Source organism: Diadema antillarum, unplaced genomic scaffold, assembly GCF_040938485.1.
Source record: "Diadema antillarum isolate AM-2024a unplaced genomic scaffold, OU_Dant_1.0 scf00000028, whole genome shotgun sequence".
NCBI lineage: Eukaryota > Metazoa > Echinodermata > Echinoidea > Diadematoida > Diadematidae > Diadema > Diadema antillarum.
The window spans coordinates 38,206-51,252 of record NW_027270917.1 but is presented as its reverse complement, the minus strand read 5'-3'; the positions used below and the strand labels follow the sequence as shown (position 1 = coordinate 51,252).

The following is a 13,047-nucleotide window of genomic DNA, read 5'->3' as shown; positions in this document are numbered from 1 at the left end:
TTAGGGTTAAGATGTATTACATTTAGGGTCGATATTACATCTAGGGTTGACATGTACTACATTTAGGGTTGTCTCCGGTTATTACTGTACATTTAGGGTTAAAATGTATTACATTTAGGGTTGACTCGATTATTACATTTAGCGTTAAAATGTATTACATTTAGAGTTGTTATTACATTTAGGGTTAAGGTGTATTACATTTAGGGTCGATGTTACATTTAGCGTTGATATTACATTTAGGGGTGATACAGCACGTACATTGTATCTCACTCGTAGTCGCCCGGAGGTGCGCACGCAAATCTTTTTACCCGCATCCATGTTTAGGCCCTGTCATATTCACACCTTTCCGGGCATGCGTGCTTGTTGTGTGTGGGGATTTTTCAGCATACCGGACAATTTCTGAGGGCAGACAAGGATTTGGGCGAGTCAGAGCATGTGTCTTACTTGCTGGATGCGTTCTACTTAAATTCTACTTGCGGGTATACTGTGTGACCTGTGTACCAGTCGCGTGGGTGCTGACAACTCAGTGAAGGAATTCCTTCTGAAGGAATGGCAGAAGTCTCACAGAATGTCATTATCTTGGCTGCATACGGGGACTGCGAAGTACCTGCGTGGGAGTTGCCTGTGAGGTGCTGCCGCTAAGGGCCTCCTACTGGCGTTCTGTGTGGACCTCTCCGGGCATCCCTGCGACTCAACCGGAAAAAAGTTTTGGTCATGCTCAAAACTTGGCTGCGGTTAAATGGGACTTGCGTGCGCACCTCCGCGCAACTACAGGCGAGATACGCGCTAGGTACTGTCAGGTGCGGACCAACTGCGGAGAGTCAAGCCGCAAAACTTCCCCAGATACGGTATGACAAGGCCTTGAGCATGTGCAAAACTTGTTCCGGGTGAGTCGTGGGGGTTCGCTTTCAGAGGTACACGCAGAACACCAGTAGGAGACCCTTACCGGCAGCACCTCTCAGGCAACTCCAACGCAGGTACTTCTCAGCACCTGTAAGTCGGTCGTAACAGAAAACGGATCGGTTTCAAAGCTCTCAGGCAGGTCACATGGAATACACGCAAGTAGAAGGTAAGTAGCACGCGTCTAGTAGGTAAGAAACAAGTGCGAAACTCGCAAACATTCTTGTCCGCCCGGGGAAATTCTCCTGCGTGCTGGAAAATCCCTCCTCGCAACAAGCCCGAGTAGCTTGCCCGGAAAGGTGTGACACGGCCTACAGTATGAATACTGTGTAGCATACTAGCCTTTTATATTCCCCTTTGGAAAACCAGGGAAAACACAGCAGGCCTACCCCTGGTACATGTATGCAACTAATACAGTGGTTTGTATCCTTTCTGTACGACGTACTGCTAACTAAAGTTCGTTTACATGATACAACGTATTACAAATGTGTAAAACATTAACATTGAATTATGGATATGCAGACAATGGTGCCTGGAAAACTGACAGTCTCCATGGCAAATCAGTGAGGACGTAGACTGCATAATCTTCCCACGTCCAATCCCCCATTCCACATGGAAAAACACACACACACAAAACTGATTTGTACAGTGTGATTGTGTGTGTGTGTTGGGGGTGGGGGGGGGGGGAGGGGTGAGATAGCCAGGGGTGGATTTAGGAATTCCGTAATGGGGAGGCACCTTTACAAAATTAAACGGGGGCGCACATCCCCCACTTATTTTCATTTTATTTCTTTTGTTTTAACAAAAAATAAAGAGGGGGCACGCATCCGGTGCACCCCCATCTGGATCTGCCACTGCATATACAGTATACAGGATAATACACCCTACAAACATACCGGTAATAAGAAGTGAAAAAAAAAAGTGTTATATATCTGTAAAAACGGAAAAGGCAAGTGAAATCAAGCAAATTTTTGGACTATTGAATATGGATTTGAAATTTGCCAAAAAGGCACTATATTTATATAATAGTGGGAAAAAACGCAAAATAAAACACACATAATTTAACTGATTTGTACGGTGTGATTGTGTGTGTGTGTGTGTGTGGGGGGGGGGGGGTGTGAGATATCAAACTACACAGGATAACACCCCCTACAAACAATTAGAAGTGAAAAGGTGTTACTACAATGTACATGTACATGTGTATCAGTGAAACAGAAAAGGCAAGTGAAATCAAGTAAATCTTTGGACTATTGAACACGGAACATGAAATTTGGCAAAAAGGTACAAACTGTACTAGTACATGTACACTGTACATTTTGTATGTTCACAAAATTGTGGAAAAAAATACAAAAAGAAAACCCAAAAAGTATCCATAATGATGGCCAAGAGACTCTGATCAGGCTGATGACACATGCACATGGACCTGTTCAGTGCACAAAGTAATCACTACCATGGCATGGTACCACACACAAGTACATGTAGCTGTACATAATTTGCATTTTGTACTTAAATTGTAAGCTGTAGTTGCATTTTCTTGTAAAATTCTGCTGTAGCACTTGCTCAATACATACCGGTACTTCTATACAGTGTACATACAGATACATTGTAGTATGCAAGTTCAGGACAAATCATACACTGTATTTTGATCATTTTGGGCATTAAGTGGGCGATGAGAATAGGCAATGCTGCACACTGGCCCTCGGCCGACGGTCCCTGACGGTCCCTGACCAGTAAAAATCACTGTGTGATCAGTAACTTTTTCAGGAATGGACAAGTAAAAAAATGGAAAAACTGGGCTACTGGTCTGACAGACAGGTCGGACCAGTAGAAAAAAAGTGTTAGTCTGCGGCCCAGGAGTAGGGTTCTACATGTACAAGTATAACAAGAGCTGGAAAAGACCTCCATCCACAACATCCGCAGGATGTCATTGCAACATTCATAACTTTCAGTTGCTACACATGTACATGTGTAGGTGTGTATACATGTTGTACATTAAACTGTATTATACTGTATATTGTACATTCATACAGTTCTTTACCATGTTTATCTTACATGTATGACACTCTTGTTCAAACGCTCAACCATGTACAGTACATGTGATCAATTTAAAGGGATCGATAGTTTTGGTTGAGACTTAATTTCAGGTTTCTAACATGTTTTGGTGGAATAATGAGAAACCTCTTATAAAATATGAAAGAGCATGTAATTCCACGAGGAATTCAATGTTTATTTGATGAAAATTGGTTTTGAAATGGTTGAGATATCCAAAACACAGCGATTCTAATAAAGTGTGGGACCCACACTTTTTTACGATCGCATTGTTTTACTTTGTTTTTGGATGTTTCAGTCAATCTAAACCCGATTTTCATCAAATCAACTTTGAATTCCTCTTAGAATGGTATGCTCTGTACTATGTATTTCATAAGTGTTTTCTTGGTATCTCGCAAAAAGTTAAAAGCCTAATTCTCATCTCCACCAATACTGTACCATCCCTTTAACTCATGAAAAAGTGACCACTGAACCATCTTTTTGTTTTCTTTATGACATCTGTGTCCATTGGCTATATGAACCAACTACAATGACACTTAATTAAGGGTAGCACTACTTCTCTGCATTATGTGTATTTTTGTTACACGATAGAAGTTTCATGTACTCTCAAGGTATAAAGAGCAGGTGTACACTGTACACACAGAAAAGAGGTTTTGTCATTGTCAGTTTAGAATTGATGGTTACAGTACATTTGTATAGAAATACAAAATGTACATGTTGTACACTGTACAACATAAAAAAAAAATCAGACTGGAAAGAGTGAGAAAAATAATGATAGTATAATGCAGAGGGCTTTTACATGTTATTTGTAGACAATAATTACACGTATGTAGCATTGCGACTGTTTGCATACATCTACAATGTACATGTACACTGTACATTGTAAAGTACAATGTGTGACAATCATAATAAGGGCCAGGGGCAGGGGGTTAACCCTCTACCCTACTGCCATTTCACAGCAAACATACAATTTACAGGTAGATACAAAATCAATACATGTACAATGTACAGTAAAATGCATTATTTGTAATTGTTAACCCACATGGCACAGCCTAACTGTGCCCAGCCAGGCCCATACTACCAATACATTGAGCCTACAAATGTACATTTTGCTTGCATTTGACCGAGTTGCTTTCACCTCCTACTTTGTTTACATTGCTGCTCCGGCTCCTTCCAGCTCTGCATATTCATGGGGATGCATCTATTGAGGTCAAAACAATGACAATTCATTTTAGTGATTTCATCATAAAACACTCTTGAGAGGTCTTTCATATTAATTAATGATTACTTACTGATGCACGAGGCTGCCAGAATTTTAACAGGAATGTCTGGTGGGGGGCAGTCCAGCGTGAAGAATGGCTGAAGCAAGTACTTGCCAAAGGTCATAGCCACAACAGCCTGAGCTGTAGGCCGGATGATGACCAGTGTAACCCACAGTAAGAGGAAGGCTGGAAGAGGGCCAAAAGCTGTTAGAATGTAGGCATAATCACCACCAGACATGGTGATCATGGTTCCGAGCTCCCCGTAGCATAGAGCACCGATCATAGAGAAAATGCCGCATACCACCCATACTACCAGAGACATACCCGGAGAGCCACTGTACATTAGTACAATCTGAGGTGAGATGAAAATGCCAGAACCAATGATGATTCCAACGATAATGGTAATGCCATTAAAGAGAGAGATCTTGGGTTTTAGAACAATGCGATCACTCCCAGTATCGTCGCCATTTGCCACTGGGTCAGCAACGGCTGCGTTACCACCCTTCGCGGTCTGTTTTTCATCAGCCATATCCACCGACTTGGTTGGAGATTACCTCTAATAGAGTTGAGTAATTATTGGATATTATCTAATATAAATATCAAATTTCGATGGTGTATCATTTAAGTTACACAAGTCACAAGTGTTCCGTCCAACCTGAAAAATGACTGTAAATAGCCAAGGCCGAGTTCGGTGTGCAGAGACACAGCATGCAGCATGGACCCAGTCAGTTCCCAGCTAGCTTAGTATATCCGACGTAAACAACCCACACTCAATGAATGAACGCCACGTGAAAAGGCCGGTATGCTCAGATGTATGCAATCTCCGTCTTTTGCTTGTGTCGCCCGCCGTGTTAAGAACTTCAACAGCAAATATATCTCTAGTCAAATACCACAACAGGAGTAAACTTGCAGATCTCTAGATAACAATGACCATTTCACCTGGTATTTTCACAAATCAGTGTCAGTGAAGGACCGTCGATTCATTTCACAAAACAACAGCAGCCACATAGAAACAACGATCCCAACGCACGAGGTATAGTACGCCGCTCGCTACTGGTACACACACAGACAGAGCGAATACAGTACAACAACGTACTAGCGGTTGATCGAAAGAATGGGTGTGTGTGCGCGCGTCACGCCTGATTTGGCCCAGTGCTCGGAGCATGCATTGACAACATTGAAACCACGTGACTGTCGGCTTGTACGACTTGTACATAAAGGTAAAGCTCTCCGATGTACTCAGTAGCTGTGATCAAAGACATTCTTATGGATATAGCATTTGATCGAAATCTGAACAGATTTTATTTTGGGAGCCTGATGGTGGAGTTAGCATGGAGAAAAAAATGCGGATTTTGAATAACATTTACTCCCCATATCTAGAATGGAATGTACACTCTTGCATCACCCTTTTGCTCAAGGCTCGTCACAGCGACATAGCCCCATTCATAAATTTACTTCCTAGCCGTTGATTGGTCCGCTGAGATTTTACTACCCCATACACACGTAATAACGTGCCGATGAGAGCAAAGCTGATCATAACGAAGTACATCCGCATTCTCTTTTGAAACCACGCTGCCCCGGCTGATGCAATAATTGCGGTGCCAAAGCAGTCAGTACATGTAACAACAATATTGCGGGATTTAGCTAGTCTATACACAGCACAGTGAATATCAAAACGTGCGCTATGCCTTTGTTTTCCTCCTCTTGATATTAACATGATTTGGCAGGAAATTTACGATCAGAATGTTGGTTCAACTACTGGGTGTTACATTTATTCCCATATATCAAATAACACTGACACAAAGCAATAGATGAATAGTGTAAAATTTTGTGGAGGTTATTTGAAAATAAAAGCATTAATCGATTTCATTAAATTCAAGAATAATTTTCATGTTAGGGTTCAGATTTTTCTCTATTTTCAACCCCCTGTATAAAAGTTTAGTTTTGCACAGGGATCAATTTTAGTGTGTATGGGAGTGTGTGGTCAACACCCAGACAATGGTCCTACTCATGAGGAATTCCACTATCACAGCTAGTTTTTATTCATCCTGAAATGTAGTGTATGCAAGCACATGAAAGTATGCGCTTACTTTTTTCCCCAGGTTCATGCATTTCACCCTTTACCATGAATTCAGACTAGCAGCGCCATTCATGTTCCTTGGAGATCGACTAGAGACCAGAAGCCTAGCCAGCAGAGCTCAGAACAGGTGATATTCATGTCCATTGTTCAGGGGCCAGGTTCGTACACACATCATTGGTATGTGTCAAAGTTAAAGTTTTGTACAGATGATTAAAATTTAACAAAAATTTGGAATCTAACTATTAAATCAATTATGGATTTAATGAAACTGATTTATGCTTTCATTTTAAAATTACCTCTGAATTGTACACTATTCAGCTATTACTTATTATCAATGGCAGTGTTATGTAATTTTCTAGTTTTCGAACTATAAGGATCAAAAGTGGGATTTTTTTTTGTAACACGTAGCGTAAGATCTTGACATAGTCAAAATTCTGCCTTGCACGTTGTCTCTATCACTGTATAGGCTTGAACCCAAATCAAAGGAGGCTAAATTCACTCTCTCTATATAATGAGATAAACTTCACTTTCGAGCTAAGATGGGTATACATAGGGTGAAGTTGGACGCAACAGTGATTCTTTTTTTTTTAACTCACACGGAAAAAATAACGTACAGTACAGTCCTTATAGTGATTGCATGCACGAAAAGTTAAGTCTTTATAGAGAAGTCATCCTCGGCGATGATACAATCGCCAAAAAACTCTCCCACTCATACATAAGAGGGGGAAATGTCATGATTGATATTGTCCTGTAATGATAATATTATCATATCAAATTTAACTTGCTGTGAGCTATGTGCGGACGCTTTGATGTGTTGACCGAGGAGATTGGTACAGCTGTATGGTACGTATATCTCTTTGACTTTGAATTTGTCTGGTCGTCTTGGTGTGGAAAGAAATAGCGAAAGTCTTTTTTCATGAATTTGAGACGGAGATGTTTGAAAATGTATGACAACGATGACCGTCGATCTGTGGGAGTGGCCAGTTCAAGAGATCGAAACGCCTTCTAAGTCCATACTCATATAATCATCAATTGTTTTGATTGGATGTGTGCTATTATGGCCGTCGTGTATTATTCAGATACCTTTTATGAACTGGAAGATAACCGCGCGGGGATAAACAGTCAGGAAAGAGTATAGGCCTATACTTGGTGTTCAGTGTACACTAGATCATACTACGCCGATAAGGACTTGGTGTTTTGATCCATGACATACCTTTCAGGCTGCGAGATGCTTTTAAGAGCGCCATTACCAGGGTTTAAAGATTTTTGTATCCCCTGTTGATACTGATATTGAACACATAACACTGTAATCACTGGTGTCTGGATAATGCTGAATAAGTCAAGGAGAAAGCAAGTGATCAGGGGAAAAATAAAAGCCTATATAAGACTCTCATGAGAATAAAAACAATGCCTTTCGGAAGATAATTTGACAAAAAAACAAACGAACGAACAAACAAACAAACAAACAAAATGTAACAGAAAAAGAGAGACGGGTCATATAACAGGCGTTGAAAACTCCCAGCCAGTTGAGCATAGGTATAGGATCGCATGGTTAGGACTTTGGAACTTCGCCAAAGAAAATCTCCCGCTGGGACTTTCCACTGTGTCGCAAGTTCCTTGTTTTTAAACGCCACCGCCAACCATTAAATCAAAATAATGTCTCTATTCAGTCCAATCTAAATATATCTTAAGTCCGTGACAGAATAAAAACATACACTATAACCCTTTTTTTAAAACAGAAGAATGGCATAAACGGTATAATATTGTGAAAGGAACAGCATGTTATATGCATTAACGAAAATTAATATTATGATGAAATAATGATTTTAACAACGAAAGAGATCACCAATTACAGAACAATTATGTAATAGATGTAGCGTAAAGGACGAATCTGTTCAAAACATCAGACGAGAAAATGAATTCAAAATGCCCTCTTTGTGGTAGCAAAATTTCATAAAGTGATACATATTCATAAACTTAGTGCAGGGAGGTGAGAGTGTCACCTCCTTGGTTAGTGATGGGACTACATTAATTGTTTATACGCATAAACTGATCCCTACGAGAACCATCAGAGAACATTTTTTACGTAATGTTGCCTTTTATTTAGGAAGAAGAACTTAAAGTTGATATTCATCGGCACATTCGTACAATCTTAAACCGTAATCTTGTAACGATTAGAGAAATTGAGAGTTTGATTTGTATATAATGTGTATAAGGGCTAGACAATCAACATAAAAAATGGCTTTTTATCGGCTGCAGAGGGCGTTCTCGCAGCAGAGTGCTTTATATAAGGCCTCACGCTCCTTTTCTGGGCTCCCATAGAAACCTGTGTTAAATGCAGCATATATTCCATGAATCATAAAATAATCGAATCATAGATTTTTTTTTTTTTTTTTTAATTGAAGCAGATGAAGGGAAATTTTCTCTGCTTTCAAGCAAACAACATATTTTGGGATGTTTTCCAGCTCTAAAAAAAAGTTAAGAGCCTCCATACGAGACTAGTCATCCAGTCACTCTCAAAAACGATAAAAATAGCAAATTACCTCGTACATCAATAAAAATTCATTCAAAATACAAAAACCCTGATTCACACAACTTCTTCATAGCCTGCAGAAGCTTCTGTCCTCAAGCAATGTCAAACTCTACCAAAGATGGCAATTTTCCACTTGACTGATTTTAATGATTTTCTTGGTAAAAAATAACATTACCTCATCTTTGTACTGCCTTCCCGGTAGGCAATGCGCGAGTTGAATTAGGAGCGTGAGGCCATAAGGGCACAGAGTTCTGTGGTACAGGGCTAAAAAAAGATGATGTAAAATATAGCTTAAAGAATTGAGGTAATTCATCATCACTAACCTAGATAAGTGAGATATACCCTTTCATCCATCAAATTTCCATGGTGGGTTCATCAGCTCAAACTCTGTCCAAGGGTCCGCAAAGCAAGACTACGATTTCTTTTCACAAAAGAAAAAATCACCTATTTTCTGTACATGCTCCCAGTGAAATAATTATAGTCCCTTTAAATTCCATGAGAAAAGCTTTCATGTTCCAACCAAAATGCAGTTTGTAGAGGAATGCTTTTTTTCATTTTGTGAAGCGGTCAGGGACATTCCATTTTATTTACAGGTGTGAGCCCTACAGGTCACCTCTCTGCTTGCTGTTTACACGAGTTTGAGCTGATGAAAATTGAAGTGCTCAGATGTTAAACCGTAATCTTGTAAAAAATTAGAGAAAATTAATTACGAGAGTTGATAGCATTCTTAGTGTACCATAACTCTATAGGTGAATTTTTTTCCAGTGGTTATGTCGCGGAAAAAACAGAATAAGCCCCCGAGAACAAAAGAATCGGAGACCGAGAGTTATGTGGAAGTAAGAGAACAATATATAAATTGATGAGAGAACATAGGTGGCTTTCCACTTGGTGGTTATGTCCAGGACCAGTATCCATGCGTATCACGCCAAGTCTGGACAGGTGTACGCGTTGCTGCTATAGAAGGTGATTGTTTTTGATGCAATACATCTGTATCTACCATTTGCAGATGAAACAAAAACCCAGCTTTATAGTGCTTCAAAATAGTTCTTGAATGTGAGTTTGGGATAGAAAACACCAATGTAAAAATCTTAATTAGTATAATCAATGTTAAGGTTTGTTAAATATACAAAATGCGAACAATAGTTAGGCCTATAATGATTTTTTTTTTATAGACTAAACCGTTCATTGCAGCTATGGTTTATTGAGAAAAATTATGATATCTCCTTATGTTTTAGGACTTATTGCAAAATGTTTACATGATAGGATATAGCATGCACGTATCAAGTTATATCTTTGAGTGTGGACGTGTGTGTGTATGTGTGTGTAAGAGAGAGAGAGAGAGAGAGAGAGAGATGTAAGATATGTTTTGGCATTCACATGCTATGAACCCCGAAACAAGGGTGCCAGGTAAAAATGGCAGAGGTAAAAATGGCAGGGGTAAAAATGGCAGGGGTAAAAATGGCAGAGGTAAAAATGGCAGAGGTAAAAATGGCAGAGGTAAAAATAGCAGGGGTAAAAATGGCAGGGGTAAAAATGGCAGAGGTAAAAATGGCAGAGGTAAAAATGGCAGGGGTAAAAATGGCAGGGGTAAAAATGGCAGGGGTAAAAATGGCAGGGGTCAAAAAATGGCAGGGGTAGGCAGAGGTAAAAATGGCAGAGGTAAAAATGGCAGGGGTAAAAATGGCAGGGGTAAAAATGGCAGAGGTAAAAATGGCAGGGGTAAAAATGGCAGAGGTAAAAATGGCAGAGGTAAAATGGCAGAGGTAAAATGTCAGAAGTAATGAGAGCGATTTCGTCAGATATAAACGTATGAAGAGGTCTTGAATGATATCCTAGTCAGAGCAAAATGTATTTCTCGAATTAACAAATCCAAATTGCAGATTTGAAGAATATTGATTTAATCATGTTTTAAAAAGATTAGAGCACTCTCATTATTCTGAGTTTGATTCAAGTGCAGTGGCGTAATCTGTCTGTGTGCAGAGAAATAATAAACCAGCTAAGAGCCTAGTAGGCCTATGGGAAATTATTTTCATTATTCAGTAATATTGTTGTTGTTATTATTATTATTATTATCATTTATCATTATAAGGGCGTTCCAACAATGATGCAAAACCCTTAAACAGTATAATCCTACGTTGTTTCGCCCAATGAAGTTATCACACACACACACACACACACACACACACACACACACACACACACGAACCCACTTTTGGCATAAACATAAAATTATACGCAGATATACATACTCTCACATACACACTCTTACACAAACGAATTCCGCTCACGTCCAGGCTAGTATATTGTCATTACTTTTCATTTTTTGAACTGTTTAGTGTAAAGAAGTGAAGGAGACATAGTCGAAGCAAACCACTAATTTTTCACCTGTTCAATATTATTTTCTCACATTCAGGTTTCGTAGGAGCCTGTTTATCTCACAAGGCCTGATCACGACATAATGTAGAAGTAAAAATACAAAACGCAAAAAATAAACTACAGCAGATGTATCGGCAGACATAAGTAAACTCTTGCAAAATATTCTATTACATTGTTCAAGTATATCACATGGCGCAAAAATAAATAAGCTCTTGCAAAATATTTTATTACATTGTTCAAGCATCACATGGCGCAAAAACAAATATCTCGAAGTTAAATGAACACTTTGTAGTCACTTTACAAACTTATGCCTATTAAAACTGGAGACGAACTTTAGCAATAAACTGTTCTAGTGAGAGTAAAAACTGATAGTTTGCCATGGGATTTCTTTCAATCATTGTTGAATGAATCCGCAGGCGAAAAAATGTAAATGTTTGATGCCTTTCAAACTGAGCTGTTGCTCCAAAGTCAGATTCCATTATGTTATCAACATGGTGTGTTGCTAAAGATTGGTAGATTCAGCCACCGAAAATGACGTTGTTCCCTCCTTATGCAACAACAGTAAGAAAATCCAATCCAACCCCATCCAGGTATAGATTGAAATCACCGCCTATGACACTATGATCGCGATTCAATTTACACAGGGATCGCTGAAGCTCTGCAAGACTCTCTTTACATGTGCCGCGGGGAGAAATGTAACATTGCCCTTTTAAATTTCTCCCAGTGGTAACAGAAACAGTAAAAGATCCCTGCCAATTTTTCATACCTGCATGTCTGTTATCAAGCAATTTTATTTTCAGAAGTTTGCACACTTTTTAAAATACTTATTAACCTAGTATAGGACCTACCAGATCTAAAGTAAGTTTGATATTTTACGGACAAGATACCTATAGAGCTGTATAATATTTTAATATGTCCATTTTTAGGTGTATACCGAGGCTCATCTTTTACTGATATAATTGGATTGTTGCCTGGCCGAGCATTTTTCAAGTTACATGAGTGTCCCATATTTCTCCCCGGTCTCCCTGTGCTTTATTTCAGGAGAAGGCACGAAAAGCGCGTATTGCGAGAAAGGTGTCAGAAACATGAAGAAAAAAAAATTCTCTGTCACTTTTACCTCGTCCTCTTGCATTTCAACGACTAAATTTTATCAATGGCATGTTTTATCTCTATCATTTTGACCACTGACATTTCGACCACTGACAACTCTACCTCTGACATTTTTACCACATAATTATTTACCTCTGCCATTTTTACCGCTGCCATTTTTACCTCTGCCATTTTTACCTCTGCCATTTTTACCCCTGCCATTTTTACCCCTGCCATTTTTACCCCTGCCATTTTTACCCCTGCCATTTTTACCCCTGCCATTTTTACCTCTGCCATTTTTACCTCTGCCATTTTTACCTCTGCCATTTTTACCTCTGCCATTTTTACCCCTGCCATTTTTACCCCTGCCATTTTTACCTCAGCCATTTTTACACCGAACCGAAACAAGTGAGACTCCACTAATTCTGCCTAAAATGAACCTACACCACTTATCAGAGAGGAGCAGAAGTTTGTAATGTATATTCACTCATGGTATGTGTGAATGCATGCATAATTGTGTAAATGTTTATAAGAAACTAATTACAGTTACACAGACACACACGCACACCCACGTACACACACACACACACACACAAACAAATCAACAAACACACATGACAGACTCAAATATATAACGCTCGTGTGTCAATGCCACTCCGTATATAGTGAGAGCATCTCCAAGTTAAGATACTATGGTAGTGCAAAACGGGCACAGGCATCGGAAAAGAGACAGTCCTCGAAAAAGTGAACTTAACGTA

At 39.4% G+C, this 13,047-nt stretch overlaps 1 protein-coding gene across 1 annotated transcript in view; it reads right to left on the bottom strand.

Moving 5' to 3' along the window:
• Window positions 1–5,204, bottom strand: part of LOC139737054 (large neutral amino acids transporter small subunit 1-like) — a 58,603-nt gene extending 53,399 nt beyond the window's left edge. The window contains 1 exon segment of the mRNA XM_071647736.1: window positions 4,242–5,204. Within this exon segment, the coding sequence (XP_071503837.1) occupies window positions 4,242–4,740 (499 nt within the window). The 5' untranslated portion in view covers window positions 4,741–5,204.
• Between the last annotated feature and the right edge of the window lie 7,843 nt (window positions 5,205–13,047).